The sequence below is a fragment of the Anguilla anguilla genome, chromosome 12, assembly GCF_013347855.1.
Source record: "Anguilla anguilla isolate fAngAng1 chromosome 12, fAngAng1.pri, whole genome shotgun sequence".
Taxonomy (NCBI): domain Eukaryota; kingdom Metazoa; phylum Chordata; class Actinopteri; order Anguilliformes; family Anguillidae; genus Anguilla; species Anguilla anguilla.
This window is the reverse complement of record NC_049212.1, coordinates 25,095,543-25,111,095: the sequence shown is the minus strand read 5'-3', so window position 1 is coordinate 25,111,095 and position 15,553 is coordinate 25,095,543. Positions and strand designations below refer to the sequence as shown.

The following is a 15,553-nucleotide window of genomic DNA, read 5'->3' as shown; positions in this document are numbered from 1 at the left end:
TCCATAGTGAACTAATGAAAAACAGAATGGCATGTATGTGTTCTATGACAAGTCAATGAAAGTGCAATAGAGTTTGGGAAGAGATTGGCCACAGGATTTAGTTAAATCCAATGCCTGGGGTACTCAACACAGACCAAACATAATAACAGCCTGCCAAGAACAATGCTATTTTGCAACTGACTAAATGTCTTTGGGCCATCTACAAAGACATTTTTGAAGACTGAGGTTTAAACTTCGAGTTCTGACAACTGAACTCTACTTGACCTGAATGGTTCAATCATAGTTTAGTTGTACACCACATTAACTTGTGGTAAATATAACCGCTGAATCGATGCATTCGGTCAACCGAACTTTAACCGGATCAAGATCACGAAACCCGAATTAATTTAGTATGTCCCCTTTTAAATGACGTCGATCTGGCCTGAATACACTGCAACAACGCTAAGAATCCGTGATATAGCTTCCCATATAATCCGTTTTCAGTAAAACTGAGACTCCATGCTGCAGTCAAATTCTTGATATGAGGTAAAGAATTAGGCTAAGTAACGGTATTTTGCTACGCGTGTCGGCAGTGCCCTCGTGCGGTACGGCACAATTTTGGCTATGCTTTCAGATTCAGTGTTGCCAATGCGGCTATTTGGTCTCCAGACCTTGAAATATTGCATTAAACAACTTGCATCTGTTTATCCGCATCGCTCCTTTAGAAAGAACATTTTCCCTATTTTTTCCAGGTGAAGAAATAACTTTAACAACATTTCACAGTCATGTATCAGAATACTGACAGTGCAGGAAACCCTGCTCTTACGATTTCGGCATTAAAACAGAGTGTCCTTCTGCAAATAAGGTTGGTAACAAGCGCAGTTGGAACAGAAGACTTGTTACTGAACTGTAAATATGTAATTCAATTCAGGTACATCCAGTACATTTCTGTTCTATTCTTTTTCGTCGAGAAACAGTGCGACTGCAGGGACGGATACGGCGATTTATATGTGAACGACACTTTGTATAGCCTAGCACTACGATAATTATCACTATAACAATAATTTTCTGAGGCTGATACGACCCTTTCTAATTTTACATCGGGCAAAACGAAGGCGAGATTAGACAGTGTTCTGCGTCGAAGGGAATCGTTTTATTTATACGTTAGCCTATAAGTTAAACCCATTTAAAATAATTATGGTTCTTGTAAACCTATTTAAAACATAGCTTATTGTTTCATTCGATCCCTTAAACTTTTTTGTAAATGTCTCATTACCTCGGGGCAAATAATGACCACAAATGACTGACACCTGGCAAACTATCAAAGCCATGATGTTTTTGGATAACACTGAGTCTGCTGTCACTACTTAACTTGTTTGTGGGTAAAGTCGATCGGTATCATGAGGGTTTGTCAGCGTGTTTCATTTTTTTTTAAATGTTATTTTTCTTTTTCAAATCGATGGCATCCTACATCTAAATTAGAAGCAGGCCTACAAAGTAAAATGTGCAGTGTTAATTAAACTCTTAATAGTGTTAATTCACATCTTATCAGATAAAATGTGGTCCCACATTCCAGAGTGGCACCAAAGGTTATCGTTAAAGAGTTGAATTAACACGACATTTTACTGTGTACGATGACAGACTTCGTTTCTTGTCATTATAATTAACATCGCTGATATGCATTTCGTTGTCATTGTTCTGGTTGCGTACCCAGGTTTGTTGTTGAATGTCATTGTTATCTGTCATATCTGGCCTGCAATTATTTCTAGCCCCACTATGTGCTATTACTTTTTGTCATTGTTTAAAAGCTGCCTTACCAGTACTTGGTCCACCACAGTGGATTCAGTTTTATGTGCATGAACCTTTTTCTACATTTTTAGTACATTTATCTTGGAGTTTTTTTTTTTTGTTTGTTTGTTTTTTTTAAATGAACAATGAAACGTCATTTCCACTGGGACATGTATGATAAGTAATTTGTCTGTTCACTGTGTACTAAAAGTGAGTTATTTTTATGCCTCTCTAAATATTAATTAATCTCTTTAAGGAAATGGTGAAATGTTGATATCACGTTTTAAATGTCAAACATGGACTGGTACCATGCTACTAATTAAAATTACAATGCCTTTTAAATAGCATCATAGAAAAATGTTTGTGCAAGTGGTTGAAAAAAATATTAAACATAAGAAGATTAAACAGGTGTGTCACTTTTTCTGCTTTCTTCAGATCGCTTACCATAATAAAAGTTTCAAGTCTCTTTATATTATAATTATTACTGCGCATATTGTTATTAGCTTTCAGATAAATCCAACTCAGCATGGCTGGCTCTTTGCTAATTTTTTTGCTAGAGTTGAAATAAGAATAAGCTGGTCACATATTGCATGCTGTAAAGGAAGACTAAAGTTGTTTCTGTCTTCTGAACCTCTTGGTTGATTGATCGTTGACAAAGTGAATGAAATCTACCATGTTTCTTTTCAAGCTCCATATGTAAACATGTTATATGGTTTATCTGTGGCATGTAGAACGGTGTACAGGGATGGACTTTCTGTCATTTGTCCTTAAGGACATTTTGCATTTCATCGTTTTCTGGACATGTGTTGCCATTAAATCAAATTACAGTTCATTTGCCCCTGTGGGTGCATCGGGTTTCTGATTAAATTAATCTTCTTTGGACTCGAGGACTGAAAGTTATTGAAGACATCTCACCTTCATCATGTTCGCTTGGAGAATTCATTTTCACTTTCGATGAATTTAAGCATTTTCTGCGCTGCATTACAACTTGAAGCTTCAGCTTTGTGTGTCTGAAAGATCTCCAAGCCCTGTAAAATCTCACCTTTCATTGTTACATACAAAGCATGTCTTTGAGGTCTCCCAAGCAATGAAGCTGCAGCAAGAAAAAAAAAAAAAAAAAGACCTTGGGAAATCACACAACACTTCAGAAAATGTTTTTTATTCGTTACCAGTGGTGTTTTACCCTGAGTTCAAATACAAAACTACTTCACAAAGAACACATCGTACATCTTTTGTTCCCCATGCATACAGAACAGTATTAGCGCTTGACTCTTTGTCATGGCTGTGTGCAGTTAACATTCAGTATCCGAACATTCATTCCACTGCAGTTCATATTTCCTGAGTATTTTAGCCCTCAATCAATATGGAGGAAAATTAACACTATTAAAACACACAGCTGTGTTGAGAAAATCCCTCTTAATTAACCCCATTTGTTATTCCTACAGCTCTTAAATGTTTCATAAAAATGGACTTAAACTGAAATCCCAACAAAGTTAACTTAAGGCTTTACTTAAAACTTTAGGTTTTCCTAAATTAATTACTAAAGAAGCTCTCATTTGAGATGGATTCACAAAAATATGGATTTCCCAAGCCCCCCACCCCCACCCTTTGTTCCCCATCCCCACACTGTCCTCTGTTTCACAGTATAAAAACATTCAATAAGCCAATGTTTAGGTCCAGTTGTCCGTTTTTCACTCACTCATGAGCATTTAGCTTTATTAAAATGGGTGCAAAATTGCACCACCTTTCTCTGTGATGTTTCATGGCCTATAGTGAATAATTGTTCCATTAAAAATGCAGAATAATTCCAAGAAGGGGTCTTAGCGGTGATGTCATTTCTGAACTTTTTTTCCTGCTTCCCAAATCCTCTCTCCCTTCCCCCTCCCCTCTCCCTTCACTTGCTGGCGGTGAAATAATATTGCCTGTTACCTTAATCTGATTTAAAAACATAGGCAGTGGACACAGCTCACTAATCCTACATTAATTGTAAGCAGTGAATGTAGCAGCGCTTTGTACCCTATGTCCTCTTCCTGACACGGTCCACTTTGGAAGACTCTCCAGTGTCCCACAGATGGCACTCTATGTCCCTTTAGCCCCGGCCTGAGAGCTTTTAATTGTTCTTGGGGAAAGAGGGCTGTACAAGTTCCAGAGCACCTCATGGTCTAAGGCGTCTTGGGCAGATTTGGTCTGCCCTACCCAAGACAAACTAACCTCTGTCTCACGGCCCAGGATTTGAAGTGTAGCTCACATCTTGGTGCCATCCTACTGGTCATTTATGTCGATCACCTCAAAGCCTTGATTTTCTACACCTGGGTTCTGGTGGTGGTGGTGGTGGCCTTTTTCATTGTGGAAACAGTAGGCACAGTGAGCAGTCGCCACAGGCACCGTCTTGGAGAAGTTGGAGAAGTCCACCCGGTACTTTCCCTCCTTGGTGCGGGAGATTATGGGCAGGAAGTTGTAGCCCCACTGTATCTCTTGGGGGATGAAAGAAGTGCGCACCTGGCAGGAGGAGCTGGTGGATTCGGCAGTGCCATCTAGGAAGACCACCAGTTCAAACTCCTGCTTGTGGAGCGTGTCCACAGCCATCTCAAAGAAAGGGCTGGTCTTGTCGATGACATGGGTGAGTGTGAGTGGGCAGACAAAGAACAGGTTGTCCTTACCAGCATCCACTACAAAGTCAATGTTGACCTGGTCCATGATGATGGTCTCACCATCTGCTGTGACCGTGGTCCTCAGCATCTTGCCATAGATCTGGCTCCCGATCAGAAGGGTCTTGCGGAGGTTAGCCACCCGGATCCGCAGGCACAGGCTGTCCCGCTTGGGGCAGATGACAGCCATATCGCTGAATGTGATGGTCTTGGCCCTCTTCTTAGGAAGGGAGATCTTAGCCAGGATGACTCCACACAGGAAGCAGTTGATAACAGCACCGAGGATGGACTGGACTATGAGCAGGGTAATAGCACCTCCGCAGTGCTCTGTTAAGGCTCGTCCACCATAGCCAATGGTCGTTTGTGTCTCCAGGGAGTAGAGGAATGCGCTGGTTAGCCCGTGGATGTTGTCCACGCAGCGGGTGTGGTTTTTTGGTGGGTGCTGCCACTGGAGGTCCCCGTTGCTCTTGGCGATCCAGTACCAGAGTAGGCCGAAGAGGAACCAGCTTCCAGCGAAGGAAGCGGTGAAGATTAGCAGCACGTAACGCCAGCGGATCTCCACGAATGTGGTCCAGAAGTCCACCAGGAGGGCAAAGTGGTTGCTGTACAGCACATTGCCAAATTCGATGTTGCAGCGGCCATCCTTGGTCACCAGACGTGTTCTATGGATCCGCCGGGCTGCCAAATATTCACGGACACGCTTCTGGACAGACGGAAACATTCCGGGAGGTCCGGAGTCTTTCTGCAGGAAGAAAAATGGAGGAAGGTTTGAGCCTAATGATCAATGATCTGTACACATCTATATTGCTCAAGGTGATGGTTGTACTGACAAAATGACCCATTCTTTTTGCAAGTGATGAACCAGGACTATCTACTTGAGAATTCCCTTTTCTTCAAGTGTCATCCATTTTTTTGTGGATGGACCGACAGAGGGAGGGGGGATTGCAGAAAGGAAGCCAATTGACAGTCTCTCTGGAATGTTTATGGACCAATCTAACTTTGTCTTGCAAGCTGATACATAATTTGATCAATCTGGGAGTGGCTTTGTTTTTAGTCGCAGTCTTTTTATTTGGTATGAAATGTGTTTCATTTGTATGAAAGCATAAGCAAAGCATGACAGCCTGTGTCTCATGCCAAAAGCATGATGGTTGGCAACCCTGGGCCAACTGGCCATAACTTCTTGCTGAACAAAATAAGGTACATTAACGCTAAATCATTAGGGGAACTCTGAGTTTTGAATTTTAAGTTCCACATTCATGTGCATTAAAACCAGGGTGCACATTTTTCAGTTTACAGTGTACATGCAATAGTTTGGTATGAATATGTGTACTGGTACATCCATATTCAATTCTGAAAGGCACAGTATTTATTTTCCAATGGATGGCAATCATTTTTCTACAACAGAAAAAAATGTCAGACATGTTTTCATAAAATATTAAACTTTGAAAAATTCTGGTATCGTACCATTGTAAAATTTTGGTACTATACATTTTCAGTACAGGTATACCGCACAACCCTAGGATGACCTAATTGCTGCACTCCACTTAGTATGTCTTTTGTGCCAGAAAGATCAGTGGCGATTTGTTTGTTATATATATATATATATATTTTTTTTAAGGCATACTTTTAAAAGGATAACAGTAATATTCATTTGAATATTTAATGCATAAAAACATAAAATTCCTAAACTTGCCTAAACAGTAACACTTTGATAATGAACTCAATTCATTTTCTATTATTTTTCTGACAAAATCCAAAATCCATCCCTTTCAGTTTGTAGGACAGGTTTTACGGTTTTTCATAAGTAGGACATACCAAAACATTTTATACAAGGTCTCTCAGTAACCACAGCTTGAAATGACACATCGGTATTATCAACAGAACACAAATTGCTGGTCCGTGAACTGAAAAGGTTCAAAACAAGATCCCTTTTCATGAGTCTTTGCTTAAATTGAGATGGCAAAAATTCTGCTAGGGTTATAGTGTAGGACGTCAAAGCTCTAAGGGACAGCAGGGAAACTTCGGCACTCAAACAGACCTTTCACAGGAAACCTTTCCTGTAAAGCGTGCAGTACCCACCAATTTTGCCCAAATGAGGAGCATACCACTTTAGACCTCATCAGCCCAAACACAATCATTGGCAGATCTTTCTCCACATACCTGTCTCTGCGCTCCCTCTGTCATGGGATTGTTTCGGTGTTATAGGCTCTCTCCGCTCACTAAATTTCCTGCGTGTACTGTGAGTTTTAATCCTCAGTGAAATTCTGTAATCCTGGGCACATGGAGCAGTTTACACCCCCCTGCACCCCCCGACTCCAACCCCAGACTCCCCACACCCTCTTAGGTAGCAGAAAAAGAGGTCTGTTTGAAGTGTGTCATTCCCTTGTCTAGCCTCTGATACCGAACCAGACCACTGCTACCACCTGCAGCCAAGCATGCCCCCAGTTCCCTCCTCAATATGGCAGTGCTCGTGTTTGTTTGTGGTTTTGTTTTCACATGGTTGGCCAGGGCAAGGTGGCCTGATGGTTACCTACATGAGTGATTAGTCATGGGCACACTTCCAGAATATTCTGAAATTTACAGCTACCGTGCATGCCAACCGACATCTACCTCCCACATCTGACTCCCACCCTACCCTGTACACAGCAATGGCCTGGAAGGTGGTGCACCTTCGAAAGGAGAGTGTGAGAGAGAGCGAAGGACAGAAAGAGAGAGAAAAAGACGGAGAGAGAGATAGAGAGAGAGGGAGGGAGGGAGAGAGAGAGGGAGTGAGAGACAGAGTGTGAGGGAGAAAGAGAGATAGAACAGCACAAGTAGTGCTAAAAGCACTCCCTGCATTTGCCCCAGTACACCGAGACGTTCTGTGTCCCACACAAAGTAATTATTTAATCAAGTTTCACGTTTTTTTTTGTTTGTTTTTTTTTTATGGTGGGGGGAGTCTTTTTTGTGTCTGTCTGTGGGTGAATATGTGAGAGCAAGTTTGTGTGTGTGCAGTTTGGTCTGTGCAAATCCTCCTTCCACCATGCTGTGCTACCAACTGCTGTGCCTTGATAGTGTGGCTCCTGCATTTTCAGTGAGAATGTACAACGAAACATGACACAGCATGGGCCCAAGGACCACCCGGGCCGTGTCACACTCTCTGTAGTCCCACTAAGTACTCAGCTTTGCATTCTTATCCTTGAACGTTTTGTCATTCTCATTACAGAGGAAACTTTCAAATCTTTTCAAAATCTGATGCTTCTTAAATTTTATTAAGGGGCCATGAAGCCTCCAGTAACCAACCGGGACCTCCTGTGCCAAACCTTCTACCTAAATGTGAAAATGCCAAAGAACTACTGCAAGAATACAGAGAGAATTGCCTTCAACGTCTTGATGCTCAGCTATGAAAAAGATTAGCCAAGCAACTGATTGAATACCCTGTTGATTTTATCATTATTCAGTGTGCTCGCCCCCTTTTCATTTCGGGGGACGGGGGACAGGCAGGATGTAGGTCGTACTCAGTGGCACAGATAGGTCTGAATCAGGTAAAAATGAAACGCCCACCCCTGCAGTAAACATGAATGTTATTCACAGAATACTAACAACAAGCTTACTGAATGAAGCTGCGACTTTCTTTGTTTACCCAAATTCCTGGCAATGCTTGTGAAATAAAACTGCAGACTAATTCACTCGGCATGGTTAGATTAAAACTCAGAGTCATCAATATTCTAATCGCGGGTCAGTCAAATAATAAAATCAACCAATCAACTAATCACCTTTGTAATACAATTGCACATGACTAGGAGATACCCAAGATTGACCAAATGGTCAAATAAAGAATTCTCTTGCACTATCTTTGCACACGTCACCAAGCAAGATGCCGGACTGTTACCCAAAAACCACATGTCACCACAGCACCCACTTCCTCTCAGTTTCAGAAAAACTGGTTCACAGTTGATATAAAACTTTAAAATGAAAAGGCTTTTCACATTTCTGAGAGACACATTCTCAGTATGGTTTCACAATTTGCTATTGTTAATCAAAAGAAAATGTATCAGTTAAATTGTCTGTCTGATAAATTAGCATCATTATGCAATACATTTCTCAGCTGAATTATACCAAAGTGTTTTTTGTACCAAGACTAGTTTATGACACCAGTACTTGCATATGCTTTTATGATAAAAGAGAGAGAAATTGTTGAAGGTGCAGAAGAAGCTGAAGACATATTTTTAAAATTATTTTACCTTCATACACAACCATAGGAAAAGGAATCACTGATGATTTTTTATCTTCCACCTGCATACTGTATAGTACATTCTGTGTAGGAACAGAGGAATAGAGAAGAGTGTTGTTTCTGTTCTCATTTTGATCAGCTCTCCATCTGCATGAGTCAGTCAGTGATTCACAGATATTTAAAGGGTGTGTTATAGAGGTCAGCCTCACATGTATTTTACTAATATTTCAAATTCATTTCAGTTATTTCTAGTTTGGTGTGTTGCTATTTTCCATGTAAATAAGAAAAAGTTGTTATGAATGAAGTTTAATAATATATATGATCCAGAAGGGATGTTTGTAAATTAACCTTGATGTACAGGAAAAGAACCAGGACAGAAGACTGACACTGGAGTGAAGTTTAATTCTGTAGATTATGAGTGAAAACACAAAACGCTTAAAAGCAGAGCAGGTTGGAATCCAATGATCAGAGGGTGAAATTAGGGGATATTAGACTAATTAATGTCAATGTGTGATTCCCGCATGATGAATACATGAGGAACAATCACATATACAGTGAGAGACTATTCCAAACTTGTCACTTTGTAAATGCCTGTGAACTCATTTTGTAGGAGAGCCACAACGCTGAAATCTGTAAAGAGACAGCGGGAAGAAGAAAGTCCCTTTCACCCAGACGTGGAGCTTACCTGGTGGAGGAGAAGGGCACAGGACTCCAGAAAAGCTGTGGGGGTGGAAGTGGAGCCTTTCCTCTGGCTACACGCTCTCTGCACCGGCAGTGAAGGTGTATGTGTATGGGGAGGTGTGTCCTTAGAGGAGTAGCAGTAGAAGTTTTCACACAAGCCATGCTGCACCTGTGGCTTTTTATAGAGTTGGTCAGAGGACCTGAACCTGTTTGCAATCTTTCTGAACACACACACACGTGCACACAGACAACCCCCCCCCCCTTTTAGTGCCATGGTGTTTACCCCACAAAACCCTTTCAGCCAGGACTACCCTAACCCCCCCCCCCCCCCCAAACCCCTATTACACCCCCCTCTTCCCTACCCATGTACCCACCCCCCACACACTATCAAGATGAAAAGGCATGCAAGTATTTGTCGTTGACACAGATGCCAGCATGCACCATGTTGCAGGTTAAAATAAGCCCTTTTTGTCAAGTAGTCAGCTTGTGTGTTCACCAGCAGGAGAACCAGTCCCTTGTGCCTACAGCATGATGTGGTGCGTGAATGGAGCGGTTCGACAGAGGGCGTGCACGTTGTGGCATGCTAATGAAGCGGTTCAACAGAGGGCATGCACGTGATGGCACGGTTCGACAGAGGGCATGCACGTGATGGCTCGGTTCGACCCAGAGCATGCACATGATGGCACGTTTCGACAGAGGGCATGCACGTTGTGGCATGCTAATGAAGCGGTTCGACAGAGGGCATGCACGTGATGGCTCGGTTCGACAGAGGGCATGCACGTGATGGCACGGTTCGACAGAGAGCATGCACGTAATGGCTCGGTTCGACCCAGAGCATGCACATGATGGCACGTTTCGACAGAGGACATGCACGTTGTGGCATGCTAATGAAACGGTTCGACAGAGGGCATGTACGTTGTGGCTAGGTTCGACAGAGGGCATGCACGTGATGGCGCAGTTCAGCTGAGAGCATGCATGTGATGGCTCGGTTCAACAGAGGGCATACATAGTGATGGCTCGGTTCGACAGAGGGCGTGCACGTGATGGTGCAGTTTGACCAAGAGCATGCACGTGATGGCTCGGTTCGACAGAGGGCGTGCACGCAATGGCTCGGTTCGACAGAGGGCGTGCACGTGATGGCTCGGTTCGACAGAGGGCGTGCACGTGATGGCTCGGTTCAACAGAGGGCATCCATGTGATGACTCGGTTCGACAGAGAGTGTGCATGTGATGACTCGGTTCGACAGAGAGTGTGCAAGTGATGGCACGGTTCGACAGAGGGTATGCACGTGATGGCTCGGTTCAACAGAGGGCATCCATGTGATGGCTCGGTTCGACAGAGAGTGTGCACGTGATGGCACGGTTTGACAGAGGGTATGCACGTGATGGCTCGGTTCGACAGAACATAGAAAGTGCCAAGCCTGGTTCCGATAATCACACACCGGGGTCCTGGGGAATCTCTGCTCTCCTTTCAGCTCAGACGACATCCCCTCCTATTCTGGACAGATGGGATAGTCCCAAGAATGAGTTTTAAATCTAGAGATAACAGAGATCATGGCCTAGGTCAAGATAACCTCTCCTGGGTATAATATTGTTGTTTCAGTCCCATTGTAGGGGTGTGCAAGGGAAGTTCTGAAGGTATGAATCAGGTGTGAGCTCCTGGGACGGTCGTCATTCACACCTATTGTTGGGGGGTCACTGTTGTGACAAAGTACACGCATATTACCTTCCAAACATGTATCCTTCAGGAAGTTCTTTCTGCTGTATTTAGGCCCCGTAATGACCTATCTGGGCATCTTTGTGCACGCACAATAGGGTGTTGCGGTAGCTTACTGTGTGTTTACCTTGTCCCCTGTTGTGACAGCTGATGGCTGCTTGAAAGCAACCTGTTATTTTGGTATCTTTCCAACCCTGGCGATCGTTGCTTCGCCATGAGTTACAGCTTTTTGAATGTTGTTTTGGTGTGGCTATCTTGTCTCAGCGCTCATGCGCTAGTCGTTGGATCTTTGGAATATGGCCTTTACGCCTCTGAAGCTCATCAGCCTAATGTCTTCCTGATATGCAATCACTCCATTTCCAGAGACAGGTTCATGGGATGGCCAGCATACATTCACATTTTTAATTTTTTATAATTTGCATTAGATATGAGGCTGTGCTTAAAGCATTTTAAATAATTTCAGACCTTTATCTAATCAAATATTTATCGAGTTTCAAAGGGCATTTTGAACAATGCTCAGAGAAAGAAAGATCCCCCTCCCTGCCCCAAGCTTAGAATGCCTGAAGAAGCCATATACAGAGGAACTAACAGCACATCCGTGTCCTTTATATGTAGCAAAATTGTGCATGCAGAAAATTCTAGGAGGAGGGCTGAAACATGTTCAGTGCACATGGTGATGGTGAACCACACATGTGGTCAGACTAAGTTGAGGAGCTGCTGTTGGCTCAATATGGGGAGCAGAGAAAGAAGGACAGAGGTAAAGGTGGGTTTCTGGGCTCGGAGGCACCAGGTTCATATCTGAGTGTGTTCACACAAAGGAATTTCCTGGGCACTTTCTTCTGCTCTGTTATGCCGTTTAGACATTATCACACCACCCAGTCTGTTTGAGAAGATTTAATGTATCATTATGTCCAAAAACACAGTTCAGCTTTAAATATCGGCCTGTTCAGTTTATATTTATATTTTTTCATTCTGTGAGCTCACGAACGCCAAAAAAAACCTTCTGTTAAAACCTTTGCAGCCAGCATTACAAAAACAAGCAAACAAACAAACATGCAATTAATCCTCGTCAGCTGTTTCAAATCCTTTCTCAATACCGTTCTGAAAGAGGTTGTTCCCTTCACGGCTTCAGCGATTTCCGGGGGCTGTACCACGAGTCACAATTCCTCGTAAACCACAATATCAGGCAACACTTGTCACGTTCAAGTGCCTCCCTTCATACCCCTGAGAGCACAGGAGTCAAGCTTCATTCTGAAGGCCAAAGCTCCAAGGTACAATGTGTCACGCCTCCAACTTCTTATCCTTCAATAGCGTAATTAGACAGCATTCAGTGGGTAGGGCTCCTAATTCTATTGGCTTTTCACAAAGCTCAAAATTGACCTGCAGGCGTGGAAAAGTGCAGTACTCTGGGTTGTTGTGAACACCGTAGGGTTTTATTAATTCATTTATTTCCCTCATTTAATTATTTTGCTGAGTAACGTGATGCTGGTAAGACTGGGTGAGAGAGCATTAATCCTCAGACCCAGAAACCACATTGTTTCGCTCCAGTGGATCTGTTCTCTGGCACACACAGGCATGTAGCTCACAAATATATCACATATCACGAAGTAGTTCCAAATCTTTACCCAGTAACAATGGCAATGAGAAATGCACAGTGGGTTGAAGATTCCCAGACATCTTCACATTACATTACATTTATTTATTTATTTGGCAGACTCTTTTATCCAAAGTGACGTACAGTAAGTGCAAGCCAAAAGGTCATTGAAACAACTAAAAAGCGCAGGTTTGATAAGGTACAATATTCATTATGTAACACCCTTTCATAGCCATGAAAACATTAAGTCCAGTTCACACAGTAAGTATGAAATAGGTCAGAAAGTTATGTTAAGTCAACCTAGGAGGCATGACACGAGCTACAACATAAGGATAATGATACAAGTGCAGTATAAGTGCTGGATGGAGGTACAAGTATAACATGAATGTGCTACAGGAACAAATTTAAAGGATACAGTGATACGAGCGAGCCTAGATTGGGAGTGCCATGTGGAGTAGGGACAGCAACAATAACAACTAAAACACTTTCTTGCCGATTAGCTGGCTAATCTCATCAAAGTTACATCTAGTTAGCTAGCTAGCCAGCAAGTATAACTCTCCCAAACAACTAGCAACTAATATGTTATTTGTTTTTTGATCACCTTTATTTAATTTATGTTTCCCTCACTAGTTCCTTATCAGCCTCTGCTTCATTGTCACTGGATTAATGTTAGCAGAATCACTGGTCTCTTAGGTCTTTGCGCTGTTATAATTGTAAACCAAATATCATTGATATTTCCTATGGTAACAAGTGTTGTTTTTGCCAGTTTGTCGTATTGCGTAATTTCCTGTTTTCCTGGGTATACATATTTCAATGGTAAAAAACGTGGACCGGCTTTTGTTAGAAATGTCGTGAGCTGTGAAGGCCGTCCATGGTCGTTATGGGATTCTACAAGGCAGCAGTGTGCGGTTGCTATGGGTTCTACAGGGTTAAGTAAGCCAGGGATAGGGTGGGTTTAAGTAAGCCAGGGATAGGGTGGGTTTAAGTAAACCAGGGATAGGGTGGATTTAAATAAGCCAGGGATAGGGTGGGTTTAAGTAAATCAGGGGTAGGGTGAGTTAAAGTAAATCAGGGATAGGGTGGGTTTAAGTAAATCAGGGATAGGGTGGGTTTAAGTAAATCAGGGGTAGGGTGGGTTTAAGTAAATCAGGGATAGGGTGGGCTTAAGTAAATCAGGGATAGGGTGGATTTAAGTAAATCAGGGATAGGGTGGGTTTAAGTAAGCCAGGGATAGGGTGGATTTAAATAAACCAGGGATAGGGTGGGTTTAAGTAAATCAGGGATAGGGTGGTTTTAAGTAAATCAGGGATAGGGTGGGTTTAAGTAATTCAGGGATAGTGTGGGTTTAAGTAAATCAGGGATAGGGTGGATTTAAATAAGCCAAGGTTAGGGTGGGTAAACCGGGCACAGGGTGGGATTAAGTAAACCAGGGCTGCTTATTATGGAAAATAAAAGTGAAAATAAGAATCATGCACAGAAAAATCCTCTGTGTTAGTTCAATTCATGGAGTCCAACAGAGACAGTACTAGAGTTAAAAATTCTATAGTAATCAGAGCTGATTTTACACTGAACATTTTGCTGTATCAAGAATATAGTACAGAGATAGTCAAATCTTGCCCTCAAGGCCAGTAGTTCTGCTGGTTTCTTTTCTACCTGATAGTTAATTGATCGATAAATGCCACTGATTGGCCAGAGATTTAACTTTCACCCGGTGTCCCAAGTTTAAAGCAGTCCTAATTAGAGGGGAAGAATGAAAACCAGAAGAACTCCCGGCCTTGAGGGTGAGATTTGAGTATCCCTGATACAGAACAGTTACAAAGTGCACAAATGCTCGTATCCAGGTTATATTTTTTAAGATACAGTATGTAATTCATTTAGAGAGCTGGATATTTACTGAAGGAATTCTAATTTTAAGGTACCTTGTTCAAGGGTAAAATGGCACTGCCCAGCCCTGTTCCCTACTCTACACCTCTGCCCAGTGAAATCTTGTGGTATCTATTTGGTAATTGAACAATGCATCAGATGGCTAGTCTGAAGTGGATGTGCTTGTTACCACTAGGGCATGGCTTAAAATCCCTGGTAGGAGAATGCAATGGCACTCTTGAAAAGGGCATCTGAAATAAATTGAACTGCATCAGGATGTATGCACTCACATAACTGGACAGCATGCATTCATGTGAGCTGTTTATACTGCTCTTGGGAGAGGATGTCTGCAAAAGCAAATAAATAATGCAAAGTCATAGGAAGAAAGCACGTAACAGAGATATTGCAAACCATGCATTTATGACGGACATGACATGCAGCCTAATGCGAGGTGAACACAAGGGAATTCTGGAATTTATTTTACCCTTCACTGCGATCCTGACTTTCTCTTACAATGCCTGCAAGAATGGAACTCTTCCCTTCTTTAAAACAACTTCTGCTTCCCACACCCACAACAAACCCAGTCTGATCCCAGATCAGTACATGTAACATTAACAGCAATCTGTGTGACAGGCTAGAACTGATCCAGGGTCAGTGTGCCCTGAGAAAAGTTTCCCAGGCACAGTACAGATCTACCCCATTGTGACATGTATAATGTTTATGTTGTCACTTTAAGTAATAGGCTTAAACAGCTATAGGATGGCCAAATATTGCATTCTATATATAGCTATGGTATATAGAAATATAACTTGCATCCGACCTATAGGTAGAGACACCTCCTTATAACATACATATTTAATGTATAATATTGAATTCTGCTGCAAATCTATCCTTTAATGCATCTGTTTTGATTTGTAGTCATGTATCATCAAGGGGGACATAGAGAAAGCCCTGAACTGTGGGACAAACAAGCTTTAGGTTGCAAAGGCAGAAATGAATAATGCATCAGTATAAAACAAGTGGGTACAAGCTATGAAATAATTCATCATTTCAACATGTCCTAGTCTCTAG

At 42.3% G+C, this 15,553-nt stretch overlaps 1 protein-coding gene across 1 annotated transcript; it reads right to left on the bottom strand.

The window, feature by feature from the left end:
• Positions 1–2,910: 2,910 nt before the first annotated feature.
• LOC118209263 (ATP-sensitive inward rectifier potassium channel 1-like) lies at positions 2,911–9,446 on the bottom strand. The gene is made up of 2 exons (XM_035384465.1): positions 9,314–9,446; positions 2,911–5,157 (listed from the first exon to the last, which is right to left on the bottom strand). Exon 2 carries the CDS (start codon positions 5,134–5,136, stop codon positions 4,030–4,032), a length of 1,107 nt encoding a protein of 368 aa, XP_035240356.1. The 5' UTR covers positions 5,137–5,157; positions 9,314–9,446; the 3' UTR covers positions 2,911–4,029.
• Positions 9,447–15,553: the final 6,107 nt, after the last annotated feature.

What these genes read in the sequence shown, in the direction of transcription:
- LOC118209263 (XM_035384465.1), bottom strand. Translation starts at nt 5,136, where the DNA reads ATGTTTCCGTCTGTCCAGAAGCGTGTCCGTGAATATTTGGCAGCCCGG.